Raw genomic sequence first — 13,640 nt, 5'->3', positions numbered from 1 at the left:
GCAATAGCACTCTCTGCATTAGAGATGAGGCCCCCCAGGGGGCAGGTTTGGAATAATATAGGTAATAACAAAACAATGACCCACTCCTATTTATAAACAATAAGAATATTAGACACACGTTGTGATCTGTCCCATTTCACTTTGTCAAAAAATTAGCAAAAATTAGCAAAAATAACACATTGAAGTCAATGGGCGTTTTTTACTGGTGACTTTTTCCAAACTACACAACTTTTTTATAGTACATTGGAATCTATTTTTTACAGTTTTTTCATGTCTTAACCTGGCGATTATACCAGGTAATAATGCCTGGCAATGAGAGGTAAATGCACTATGGATTGTTATGGGCCGGATTTCAGCATAAATACATAATGCTGTATATTCTTAAAATAACAGAGAGTTTTTTAATTTTTTTAAGGAGCCAAAGGGCAACTCCCAGGAACGCAGCTTCATCAGAATTGATTACAATACAAACACCAATGGACTCAATTAACAGAGACAATTGACATACAATTCTGTTTATCTGTGTATTTTCTTATAGATGCAAAGAGAGTGTTGGGGAAGCAGCATGTGTTTGGGAAGAGTCCGATATCCGTGTATCCTTACTATGAGTCCCTGGGGATAACTCTATATGGGGAGAAGGGACCTTGTGTAACATTACCTGAACCCCTGGAGGTGCCAGTCAGTCCGTATGTACTGGAATTCATACTGGGAGACCCACAGATAAAAGGCGACATAGACAAGAAGATGGCAGATAAGAACTGTGAGATCACATGGCCAGATCCAAACTGCCCCAATCCCACCATTAAACTGTCCATCCCCAGCTCCATATCATCTCATCTCAGGACTATGGCAAAGATTGTACGGACATGGAGAGATCAGGTTTCTACAGAATTCTCCCTTATTATTTCCAAGTTCAAAGTCGCAGAGTACGATGTGATTCCACCAGTTTGGGAAGCCATCAAAGGAGAAGCCAGCAGCTCCTCATATGGGGGGGTTGTGGTCAAACCAGACCTTGCCAAACACAAAGTCTTCCTTGCAGGACTCTCCAAGGTTATGACTAAGGTAGAGGAAACTTTCAAAGACCTGGTAGAAAATTCCACCAGGCGGATTGATAGACAAAACCGCAGTATGGAAATGTCTGAGCCACTGGCCCCTGCTCTCTATGAAATAATGTGCAAAACTGGGCAGATGGAAACTATCCAGTCACAGTCTACAGAGCTCAGAATTGAGTATGATGTGCCAACCAGGAACCTCAAGCTCTATGGAGTCAAAGAAGAAGTTCTCTCTGCCAAATGTGAAATACAAAGAGTAACAAAACAACTGAACTCTAAACCCCTCCCACTGGATCCCCACATCATCCATTTCTTGGGTTTTACTGATAATGATGAGTTGTCCTGTCTCCTCCTCACTCGGCACAATATTAATGCCATGTTTCAGACTGAGGGTAAATCAGTCACACTGACCGGACTCTCCATGAAGGATCTGTCAGAGGCAGAAGCACAGATGGGCCGAGAGTTAGTCTGTAAGCAACTTACTGTAGAAGACAAGATGATTATCAAGGGCCCTGAGTGGAGAAGTCTCCATACTCATTTGTGTAAATTATTTAACTCTGAGAAATGCACGGTTGTGATTGAGGAGTTTCCCCGAGGGGCAGAGAATCAGGTGGTTATTGCTGGTCTGGCTCCCAGTGTAGGGAAAGCTTCCCAACAGATCCATGACTTTCTGGAGAGGAACACTCCCATACAGAAGGACATTCCCGTCACATCGGTGGCCGTTATACAGTATATAATGCAAGAGAAGAAGCAGCTTTATGAGGAAATAAAACGTAAGAATGTAAATGTTGTTATGAAAGAAAAAACTATCACTCTGAGTGGGTCCAGACTGTATGTTCAAGAGGCAGCCGCCCTTATAGAAAAGGTTCTCTCCTCACTACACACCAATGTTCTGCGCATTAAGAAGCCGGGAGCCAAGAAGTTCTGGATGGAGAAGGAAGAGATGTATCTCAGCACAGTCAAGAACAAATTCAGATGTGTTGTATATTTTAAGAAGGAAGGAGAAGATGAGTTCACAGAAAATGAAACAGAGCAGTCTAATCCAGAGTGCCAAGTAGACTTGCCACAAGGAGTGACCATTGCAGTCTATAAGGATGACCTGACCCGTCACCGTGTTGATGTTGTAGTTAATGCAGCCAGGGAAGATCTGAAGCTCACTGAGGGGCTGGCATTGGCCCTACTGAATGCTGCGGGGCCCAAACTACAAACAGAGTGTGATCGTATAATAAAAAGAGAAGGGAAATATTCAGTTGGTGAGTCAGTTATTACTGGTGCTGGTAATCTGCCGTGCAAGCAGGTTATACATACTGTTAGTCCCAAATGGGATCCAAACTCACAAACCAGATGCACCCGACTGCTCCGGAGAGGAATAAGCAGGTGCTTAGAACTGGCTGCAGAAAATGGACTCGGTTCCATTGGGATCCCAGCTGTTGGTTCCCAGATGTCTGGCTTCCCTGTGACTGTCTCTGTGCAGAGCATTGTGGAGTCGGTCAGGCAGTATGTGGAGAGCCCAGAAAGGTCTAGGAAGGTTACAAGAATTCATCTTGTTGATTCTGCTGATGGTACCGTTGCGGCTTTCGCTGAGGCTGTCAGGGCTGAATTTGGAGATTATGTCCCGGTCACATCTCCTACTGACAATCCCAATAAAGCAAAAGATCCACCAAGAAGTTCAGATGGTCAAGTGGCAAAAACCAAGGAGGGACTGAACATCACAATGAGTAAAGCAAATATTCAGGATGCAACAGTAAGTCCTTCATCTAAACCCATTCCAGATATCTCAGTTTCTCTTTGTGCCTTTACACAAAGCTGGGTAAGAGCTGCCATATTGTTTCCCATAGGCACTGAGGGTCCTGACCCCAAGATGGCTTGCTCCATTATCATTAGTGACTTTTTAATAATAAAAATTATATGATTTTTCTTGGCTTCCCACAAACTGTAGGTAAGGAAGCCTTTTCCTTATGGTTGATAAACCCTCCCTATGCAGGTGATGGAAACACCTTTCTTAGCAGGCAAATTATACCTGAGCCCTACATGCTCACATACCATTGGCTGAAGCTCTTACCCCCTGTTACTGAGTGCTGAGCGCTAAGTTTATTTGCTGTTATTCCCAATGCCCATTCCATAACTGTTGCTTTTGATACTACAGAAAAGACTTGGTTCTCTCTTTCAGCCTCATCATAAACAAAAGGTTGGAATCCTCTTGTTAGCAATTGGTCACTGGTGCCTCTCACCAATGATCAGAGTGGGAACCAATGGGAAATTAGTAGGCGAGTGGAATTACTGACTTTAGTTACTCATTTTATGAATTTTTGTTTTTGTTTGATTAATTGCTATTGACCTTTTGTAAGATTTCAGCCTCTATAAATAACAAGCTGAACCCTTCCAGCGGGGGGCGTCGTACTTATTGTATCTCGTCATTACTCAGACAGATGTGATAGTGAACAGTGTGGGGAAGGACCTGAATCTGAATCTCGGTGCCGTTTCTAAAGCGCTAAATGCCAAAGCCGGTGCCAAACTCCAGGAACAATTAAGAGAAATCAGCCGTGGGACCGAAGTGGAAGAAGGTTCTGTATTTGTCACCGACGGATTTGGCCTCAACTGCAAGAAAGTCATTCATGTTGTGACTCCCGGGTGGGACCAAGGAAAGGGTCCTGCTGAGAAGGTAAAGTGACGAACGAGAATGCTTTTTAATGATTATGTAGCTGTCCAATTAATACCCTTCAGAGTTCAAGTTTAACAGAAATGCTGAGAGTTGTAGTGAGACAACACAGTATCTTTGCTTTCAGATATTAAAAGATATAGTGAAGAAATGCCTGAGTACCACAGAGAAGGAGAAACTGAGGTCCATGACGTTCCCGGCCATTGGAACAGGAGCTCTTGGGTTCCCTAAAGATTTGGTCGCTTCATTAATGTTTGAGAGGATTCTGAAATTCAGCAGAAAGAGTAAATGTCATATTGAGGTTACGTTTGTGCTGCATCCAACTGACACCGACACCATCAAGGTAACAGACTAAGAGAATTTAGTGGCTCTCAAAGTGCTCCCCCTTATAGAACCACCCTCAGTGAATTTCAATGTGCAATAAGCTGTATCAGTCTCACCCCATCATGATAGATCAGGCCGCGTATGAAGGAGGTAGACATAATGTATAATGCCGTAGTAGAAGAAATGGTTCAGATGGTACAGGAGCTCAGAAGCTTGTCCTTCAGTGGATCTGTGCCATAGCCCAGCTAAACCAGTCTGTGCAGTTTCAGAAAGGGCAGAACTAAGCAGGAGGTTCTGCTGGATGTGGTCAAGAGATCACGCCTACATGTCTACATGTAACAAGGTCAAATCTTACAGCGTTGTATGGAATTTGATTCTAAAGAGATCCATCCAGAGATCCAGCCAGCAGGCTTCAGGTCTGTAGCACCCAGCTCAATCCCCCTCACCAGTCAGGTCTTATTATTTTTCATTTTCCTGCTCGATTTCTCCTGCTTTAACTTAATCATCAAGTGTCATCCAGAAACAAAAAACAGATGCAATTTCTAGAAGTTTCGCCCGAAATGACCTTCCTACTACACATGACAAAGGTCCAGTTATTTTGCCTTCCAAAGTAATAACTTCTCTTCTCCATCAACTTGTCACCCAGACTCACTCTGACTTCTGCTCCGTCTGACACTCCTGTTGGTGTAGCCTTTATACCCCCCAGTCTGTTTAACAACAGATACACTGCTAAAAACAAGCTGGTCATCCAGGAATATGAAAAACTTTAGAACTTCAAATGCGGTGGCTTTTTATGTTGATAAGATAGTAAAGGCTTTGTCCCTACTTGCAATGTTTCTGCCTCATCCAAGCCTTCCCACTCCATTCCATGTGGCCTTCTGCAGTCCTTTCCTGTTCTATCCTGTCCTTGGATGATGTCAAAGACTAATGTCTGAGCAGTTTGTTAGTACAGAATAAACAATTCCTTATATGTGTTTGTTTTTAAGGCATTTTCTGATGAACTCACAAGAAGGACAGAAGCCTCTGATTCCAACCATCAGTCCAAGGAAGGGAAAGGTGAGAAAAGGTCCCAGTAACCACGTGGTTGGTGGAAGGTGCCCCTGGGAATTCCTACTCATGTAGAGACATCAGATCTCTGGTATATTGGGGATCTCCCTGATGTATATTCTGAGCTCAGGGAGAGTGGGGCCTGGTCAGGGCATTGGTTTGGGTTGGGGTGTAACAAAATTGTCTCCAGAATGTTCCCATCTCATGTGGCTTCTTGTTTGGATGGGAAGATACATGATGGCATTACGATGCCCATAACCAGTACAATTAATGCTGGGTTTTCTGTATGTACAATGGCTTTGCCAACAGATAGGAATCTCTAATTGAGCCCTCAGGATATTCTAGAGCGTTCCACTTGCTCAGCAATATGCCCAGGTCAGAGTGAGATGTTGCCCCAAGGTAACTGCAATTCTTTCTGAGACCCAGTAACTGCGGCTCCGTCTGTTAATGGACCTCAGGAATGTTTGCATTTAGAAAGGTTCTATTGCACTAACTGGGTCAGGCTGAAGCCTTCAGGATAATCCGGAGTTTGCTGTTATTTAAGAGACTCTTCATTCTCTAATGGTTTCCCTCCTCCAGCCATGTTTGGGTCAGTCACCAGCCCGACCCCCGGGGTCCATGAGATGAGAATTGGATCAATTACATATCAATTGAAAACAGGGGATATAACCCAGGAACCCACGGATGTTATCGTTAATTCATCTGACAAATCGTTTACTTTGAAAACAGGTACTTACCTTGCTTATTAATTATAGGGCTATGAGAACATACCCGCTGGGAGTTACTGTCAGTAGGTGGTCCCAGAGAAGTACCTGCCTGAATTATTTGCCCTCTGAGGTTTCTTTGGGAAAAGCCCAGTACTGTGATAGATAATGTGGGCGAGTCCATGATAATGGAGGGACCCGTGTGCCTTAGAAGAGCCACCATATTGCTCCATCTGCGCTGTTCCCACTAAATCAAAGCCCAGACCTTTCTGCACCATATGTATCATCTAAAGAGAATTTACTAATGCCCCTCTGCAGGTGTTTCCAGGGCAATACTGGAGGCTGCTGGGAAGAGTGTGGAAGATGAATGCGCCGCTCTTGGTAAGTACAGAGGGCAGGGACTCATTAATGTCACTTATAATCAGCATTCATGTAACTTTCCTCTATGGGTTTTAATACTGACTACAGCGATTGGTTAAAATGTAAATGTAAGAACGTATTATAAAGAGGAAACGTAATGGAACGGAGGGTGATAAAGGGAGGGACAGAAAACACAGAAAAATTGATTAAATCTGTAAAACAGCAATGATATTAGTAATTAATTGCAACACAAAGAAAGACCAAGCCCCAAAGCTCATGAAACATTTCAGTAGATACAGTATATCCTTATCTGTTTTGAGATTAGTACAAGAAGGTTAACTATCTTTCCACAAGCCCTTGTACCAGCTGGTCGGGGGGCAACTACAGCGTTCGACTTTACACTGACTGACCAATGGACCTCCTTGTTGGAAGCCCCACCCCCACACCAAGACCTAACAATTTATGCCTTCTGGAAATCCAAAGGTCTCAGAGGACATCATGGTACTAGTGGGTTTCTTGTCCATCACTCCCACAGGTTTAATATCCACATAGTGTAACTGACCACAAAGCACATGAGCCGCCATCACTTTTGTTTTTTATTTTGGTAGCTTTTACCAAGGGGCCCTCTTTGGTAGACAAATTTCTTTAGGAACCTCCCCAAGAATAGACCATTTCTGTGACATATTAACTTTTTGCTTGGAAGAAGTTCCCTTCAGGGACTCAAGTCTACAAAACCGTATCTTCAGCTGATTGAGCTCTACTGGTGAGGAAAAAGCTTCTTATTTCTCCATCTAAACATTCAACTCCTCTTCTGTCAATTCATTCATCACAATGTGCTGAGGGCTTGCCAGTCTCAATAATAGGTCTTCAGCAACGGGGCACCAGTCTCAATAATAGGTCTTCAGCACTGGGGCACCAGTCTCAATAATAGGTCTTCAGCACCGGGGCACCAGTCTCAATAATAGGTCTTCAGCACCGGGGCACCAGTCTCAATAATAGGCCTTCAGCACCGGGGCATCAGTCTCAATAATAGGTCTTCAGCACCGGGGCACCAGTCTCAATAATAGGTCTTCAGCACCGGGGCACCAGTCTCAATAATAGGTCTTCAGCAACCGGGGCACCAGTCTCAATAATAGGTCTTCAGCAACCGGGGCACCAGTCTCCAATAATAGGTCTTCAGCACCGGGCACCAGTCTCAATAATAGGTCTTCAGCACCGGGCACCAGTCTCAATAATAGGTCTTCAGCACCGGGGCACCAGTCTCAATAATAGGTCACCAGTCTCATAATAGGTCTTCAGCAACGGGCACCAGTCTCAATAATAGGTCTTCAGCACCGAGGCACCAGTCTCAATAATAGGTCTTCAGCACCGGGGCACCAGTCTCAATAATAGGTCTTCAGCACCGGGGCACCAGTCTCAATAATAGGTCTTCAGCACCGGGGCACCAGTCTCAATAATAGGTCTTCAGCACCGGGGCACCAGTCTCAATAATAGGTCTTCAGCACCGGGGCACCAGTCTCAATAATAGGTCTTCAGCACCGAGGCACCAGTCTCAATAATAGGTCTTCAGCATCGGGGCATCAGTCTTAATAATAGGTCTTCAGCACGGGCACCAGTCTCAATAATAGGTCTTCAGCACCGGGGCACCAGTCTCAATAATAGGTCTTCAGCACTGGGGCACCGGTCTCAATAATAGGTCTTCAGCACCGGGGCACCAGTCTCAATAATAGGTCTTCAGCACCGAGGCACTGGTCTCAATAATAACACAACTTCGCCCGGGTTAGGACACGGCTTCATGCACTTGCACACAGCAGCCCCTCGAACAAAAATCTAAACTGATGTGGTTTCTGGAAAAGTGTCCAAAGTTGGTGGCTCTTTGGCTGTCACGGCCCAATCCTACATTACCATTTCTCATTCTCTCACTTGTTTCCTGTAGGCGCCCAGGCCACCAAGGGCTACATCACCACGAAAGGTGGGAACCTGCCCTGCAGTCACATCATTCACGTTCACGGAAGAACAAAACCCGATAGGATTAAAGCCTCTATGCTGGAGGTTCTGCAGGAATGTGAGAAACTAAAGGCCATGTCGGTTGCTTTCCCGGCACTGGGAACAGGTACTGTCCATCTCCTTCCTTTCCCTCTCTGTAGGATTAATGGCTACAATCATTGGTTTTGGGGTATAATAAAAGTAAATGCACAGTAACTTTGGTTTCCATTCCAGGAGCAGAAGGGGTGGCACCTTCAGCAGTGGCCGATGCCATTTTAAATGCCCTGGAGGAGTTTGCCAGCTCCAAATCCGCCCAATCTGTACAGCGGGTGAAAGTGATGGTCCAGCAGGAGGTGCAGGGAGACTTCTATAGTAGGATGAAAAGCAAAGAGGGCTCCGGGCAGCCAGAACAGTACTGGTTTATTGGCAAGATCCAGAGTAAGTGTCTTCCCAGAGAGCATAGGGCAAAACAATGACACAGCCCCCCGGTACTATTGTATTCTAGCAGGGCAAATTTCCAACTGCCAAGCTGCCCCTTTAATGTCCAACTTTATTCCAATCCAAATGTCCAATCATTTAGTAGCCAATCAGTGTGAGGAATGATGGTCATGTGGTCAAGCTTACACAAACCTTCCTTTGTCTTCAACACAGATATTTTTAGCTACTTCAAAAAAGCTGAACCGGAGACGCCAGATCTTGTTATACTGAAGGGAAACATTGAACCAGCGGTTTTCCACCTTTGCGGAGAAGACAAGGAGCAAGTGATGAAGGCATCCGATTGGCTGAAGGATATTTCATTAAAGGAACTAAATGAGACTGATATAGCGGATGAGTGGATCCGGGAATTCGAGGACAAAGAGCGCAAGGAATTAACTGAACTTCAGAAGAAATATCCAGTTTCCATCTCAATAGATTCCCTGAGTTCTACTATGAAAGTCTCTGGTCTCTCCAGGGATGTTCTGGAAATAACGAAGGAAATCCAGGAGATTATAAAAGAAGTCAATTACAGGAAAACCCGGGAGCGGGAGGCGGAGCTCTACAGTAACCTGGTGGAATGGAAGTACCATGATGGCTCCGGGTTTGTTCCCTTTGATAAAATGTCCAACCTGGATCTAGAAAAGGCCCAGAATGAGGGCAGGCAGAGCCTCACTGTGGATGTGGGGGGAGTTAAATACACAGTTAACATGGAGCGGAAATCTGCGTTTGATCCCAAAGGAAAGAAGGTTGAGATTGAGCGACAGCCTAAAACTGGTGAGTTTTCCTCGATGACAATATCTGGATCACTTTTATTTCCCTGGATTTATTCCAGCCAATCACTGTGTGTGTCTGTAGAGCAGTGGTTCCCAACCTTCCTAATGCCACGACCACTTAATACAGTTCCTCATGTTGTGGTGACCCCCAACCATAGAGGAGCAGTGTCTTGGTTCCTAAGACCATCGGAAATATGTGTTTTCTGATGGTCTTAGGTGACCCCTATGAAAGGGTCGTTCAACCCCAAAGGGGTCCCTACCCACAGGCTGAGAACCGCTGCTGTATAGGGACTGGTGGGGGATCCAGTCAGTTAAGGGCCGTCATGTGGGTGGGTACTGGTATATCCCTGGTAACCCTACTGAGGAGGAGCCGGGCAGATTCCCCATTCAGTTTGGGTGGAGGAGGACACAGAGATGGGGGAGAGGAAGGTCTTCTCAGATTAATACAGTCTGAGACTTTGGGCTGCCCAAAGTCTGGTTCCACCTTGGCCGAATCTCTTGCAAATTCTATTCACAATCTCGATTCAATTGGCTCATCTCGTTAAAGGCCCAGCTCCCAGACAAGCGGTTATTTGATCTGGATTTCAAGTTCCCTTGGTTCAGATACATAAAATAACCCCATTTACCTTGATGAAGCAAATTAGCAATGACCCCAAATCTGCCCCTCAGCTTCCCTCGCAGGGAGGACATAACCACAAGGTGAGAATGGGAAGCTCCGCCCTCAAACTCTAACAAAACAGTTTATTGTTGTCTCAACAGCTTTACCTGGGCACTGGGACCCAATGGGAAAAGACTATGTGAAGACTGTGCTTTTGGACTCCGGTACCGAAGAATTTGTAGCTGTCAAAGGCATGTTCAACAAGACCTGCCAGATGAACATATGTAATGTAAGGAAATCAGCAGTGACCCGGAAACAAGTTTCCCAGAGGCTATTATCCCCCCACTGCTACTATAGGCACCATCTCTCCCTACTATACCTGCTATCCCACAGCCCCAGTCCCTTCCCAGAGGCTATTATCCCCCCACTGCTACTATAGGCACCATCTCTCCCTACTATACCTGCTATCCCACAGCCCCAGTCCCTTCCCAGAGGCTATTATCCCCCCACTGCTACTATAGGCACCATCTCTCCCTACTATACCTGCTATCCCACAGCCCCAGTCCCTTCCCAGAGGCTATTATCCCCCCACTGCTACTATAGGCACCATCTCTCCCTACTATACCTGCTATCCCACAGCCCCAGTCCCTTCCCAGAGGCTATTATCCCCCCACTGCTACTATAGGCACCATCTCTCCCTACTATACCTGCTATCCCCAGCCCCAGTCCCTTCCCAGAGGCTATTATCCCCCCACTGCTACTATAGGCACCATCTCTCCCTACTATACCTGCTATCCCCAGCCCCAGTCCCTTCCCAGAGGCTATTATCCCCCCACTGCTACTATAGGCACCATCTCTCCCTACTATACCTGCTATCCCACAGCCCCAGTCCCTTCCCAGAGGCTATTATCCCCCACTGCTACTATAGGCACCATCTCTCCCTACTATACCTGCTATCCCACAGCCCCAGTCCCTTCCCAGAGGCTATTATCCCCCACTGCTACTATAGGCACCATCTCTCCCTACTATACCTGCTATCCCACAGTCCCTTCCCAGAGGCTATTATCCCCCCACTGCTACTATAGGCACCATCTCTCCCTACTATACCTGCTATCCCACAGCCCCAGTCCCTTCCCAGAGGCTATTATCCCACTGCTACTATAGGCACCATCTCTCCTACTATACCTGCTATCCCACAGTCCCTTCCCAGAGGCTATTATCCCCCCACTGCTACTATAGGCACCATCTCTCCCTACTATACCTGCTATCCCACAGCCCCAGTCCCTTCCCAGAGGCTATCCACTGCTACTATAGGCACCATCTCTCCCTACTATACCTGCTATCCCACAGCCCCAGTCCTTCCCAGAGGCTATTATCCCCCCACTGCTACTATAGGCACCATCTCTCCCTACTATACCTGCTATCCCACAGCCCCAGTCCCTTCCCAGAGGCTATTATCCCCACTGCTACTATAGGCACCATCTCTCCCTACTATATCTGCTATCCCACAGCCCCAGTCCCTTCCCAGAGGCTATTATCCCCCCCACTGCTACTATAGGCACCATCTCTCCCTACTATACCTGCTATCCCACAGCCCCAGTCCCTTCCCAGAGGCTATTATCCCCCCACTGCTACTATAGGCACCATCTCTCCCTACTATAACCTGCTATCCCACAGCCCCAGTCCCTTCCCAGAGGCTATTATCCCCCCCACTGCTACTATAGGCACCATCTCTCCCTACTATACCTTTTATCCCACAGCCCCAGTCCCTTCCCAGAGGCTATTATCCCCCCCACTGCTACTATAGGCACCATCTCTCCCTACTATACCTGCTATCCCCCAGCCCCAGTCCCTTCCCAGAGGCTATTATCCCACTGCTACTATAGGCACCATCTCTCCCTACTATACCTGCTATCCCACAGCCCCAGTCCCTTCCCAGAGGCTATTATTCCCCCACTGCTACTATAGGCACCATCTCTCCCTACTATACCCGCTATCCCACAGCCCCAGTCCCTTCCCAGAGGCTATTATCCCCCCCACTGCTACTATAGGCACCATCTCTCCCTACTATACCTGCTATCCCACAGCCCCAGTCCCTTCCCAGAGGCTATTATCCCCCCACTGCTACTATAGGCACCATCTCTACCTACTATACCTGCTATCCCACAGCCCCAGTCCCTTCCCAGAGGCTATTATCCCCCCACTGCTACTATAGGCACCATCTCTACCTACTATACCCGCTATCCCACAGCCCCAGTCCCTTCCCAGAGGCTATTATCCCCCCACTGCTACTATAGGCACCATCTCTCCCTACTATACCTGCTATCCCACAGCCCCAGTCCCTTCCCAGAGGCTATTATCCCCCCACTGCTACTATAGGTACCATCTCTCCCTACTATACCCGCTATCCCACAGCCCCAGTCCCTTCCCAGAGGCTATTATCCCCCCCACTGCTACTATAGGCACCATCTCTCCCTACTATACCTGCTATCCCACAGCCCCAGTCCCTTCCCAGAGGCTATTATCCCCCACTGCTACTATAGGCACCATCTCTCCCTACTATACCTGCTATCCCACAGCCCCAGTCCCTTCCCAGAGGCTATTATCCCCCCACTGCTACTATAGGCACCATCTCTCCCTACTATACCTGCTATCCCACAGCCCCAGTCCCTTCCCAGAGGCTATTATCCCCACTGCTACTATAGGCACCATCTCTCCCTACTATACCTGCTATCCCACAGCCCCAGTCCCTTCCCAGAGGCTATTATCCCCCACTGCTACTATAGGCACCATCTCTCCCTACTATACCTGCTATCCCACAGCCCCAGTCCCTTCCCAGAGGCTATTATCCCCCCACTGCTACTATAGGCACCATCTCTCCCTACTATACCTGCTATCCCACAGCCCCAGTCCCTTCCCAGAGGCTATTATCCCCCCACTGCTACTATAGGCACCATCTCTCCCTACTATACCTGCTTTCCCTGGTCGCTATGGCAGCCTTCACACCTATGGGTTTTCCCCGCCCTCTAGCCAGCGATAGGACAGAAACTCCTAGACATTGATTACCTATATAACCTCCCCCTTTCCCTCTAGGCCCCGTCTTTTTTCTGTCCTCGCCAGAGAAGATAGGACATAGTTTTTTTGGAGTCTTTAGGCTCTAGAAAATTTTTATTTTGTGACTCACCTGGACCCTGTTGGGACCCTGCACCTGGGGAGTTCAGCCTCTCTCCCCGGAAGGATCTTGCAGAGTATTTCCTCTTAGAGGAGGTCAGCGGATCAAACCCCGTTACTAGGCAGCCCGGGGTGATTATTGGAATGTTTCACCCGCTCCTGTACTCTGCTTAGGCAGTTTGGAGCGTTTTTGGGTGATGCTATGTGTCTCAGACCATAGCAAAGGGCGGCACCTTAGCTACTTCCGGTTTGCGTTCCAGCTTGGAACGCATAGGAAGCGAACCGGAAGTGACGTTTCTATAGCAGTTTTCTCTCTCCTTCAAGTCGATTGGCCTTTGGCGCGGGGAGGGGAGGAAAGGGGGCGTGCAGGGAAGGTTTTTTGGGCCCTTCCGGATTTCCAGCGTGCTGCTGCAACAGCTTCTGTGTACTGGCGTTTTTTTCCTTCAGCTTGGTGAGTAACTTCTGTGAGTTTTTCTGTGATGTGGGTTT

General features: G+C 47.1%; 1 protein-coding gene across 1 annotated transcript in view; it reads left to right on the top strand.

Annotated features, from left to right (window-relative positions):
• Positions 1-13,640, top strand: part of LOC108648819 (protein mono-ADP-ribosyltransferase PARP14-like) — a 45,884-nt gene that overhangs the window by 14,415 nt on the left and 17,829 nt on the right. The window contains exons 6-15 of the mRNA XM_031892904.1: positions 539-2,796; positions 3,478-3,714; positions 3,839-4,054; positions 5,022-5,091; positions 5,662-5,811; positions 6,105-6,167; positions 8,083-8,259; positions 8,367-8,570; positions 8,784-9,383; positions 10,142-10,269. Of these exons, the coding sequence (XP_031748764.1) occupies positions 539-2,796; positions 3,478-3,714; positions 3,839-4,054; positions 5,022-5,091; positions 5,662-5,811; positions 6,105-6,167; positions 8,083-8,259; positions 8,367-8,570; positions 8,784-9,383; positions 10,142-10,269 (4,103 nt within the window). The remainder of the gene's footprint in view (positions 1-538; positions 2,797-3,477; positions 3,715-3,838; positions 4,055-5,021; positions 5,092-5,661; positions 5,812-6,104; positions 6,168-8,082; positions 8,260-8,366; positions 8,571-8,783; positions 9,384-10,141; positions 10,270-13,640) is intronic.

This window comes from Xenopus tropicalis, chromosome 9 (genome assembly GCF_000004195.4).
Source record: "Xenopus tropicalis strain Nigerian chromosome 9, UCB_Xtro_10.0, whole genome shotgun sequence".
Taxonomy (NCBI): Eukaryota; Metazoa; Chordata; class Amphibia; order Anura; family Pipidae; genus Xenopus; species Xenopus tropicalis.
The sequence above is the reverse complement of the archived record's forward strand: the minus strand, read 5'-3'. Positions and strand labels throughout refer to the sequence as shown.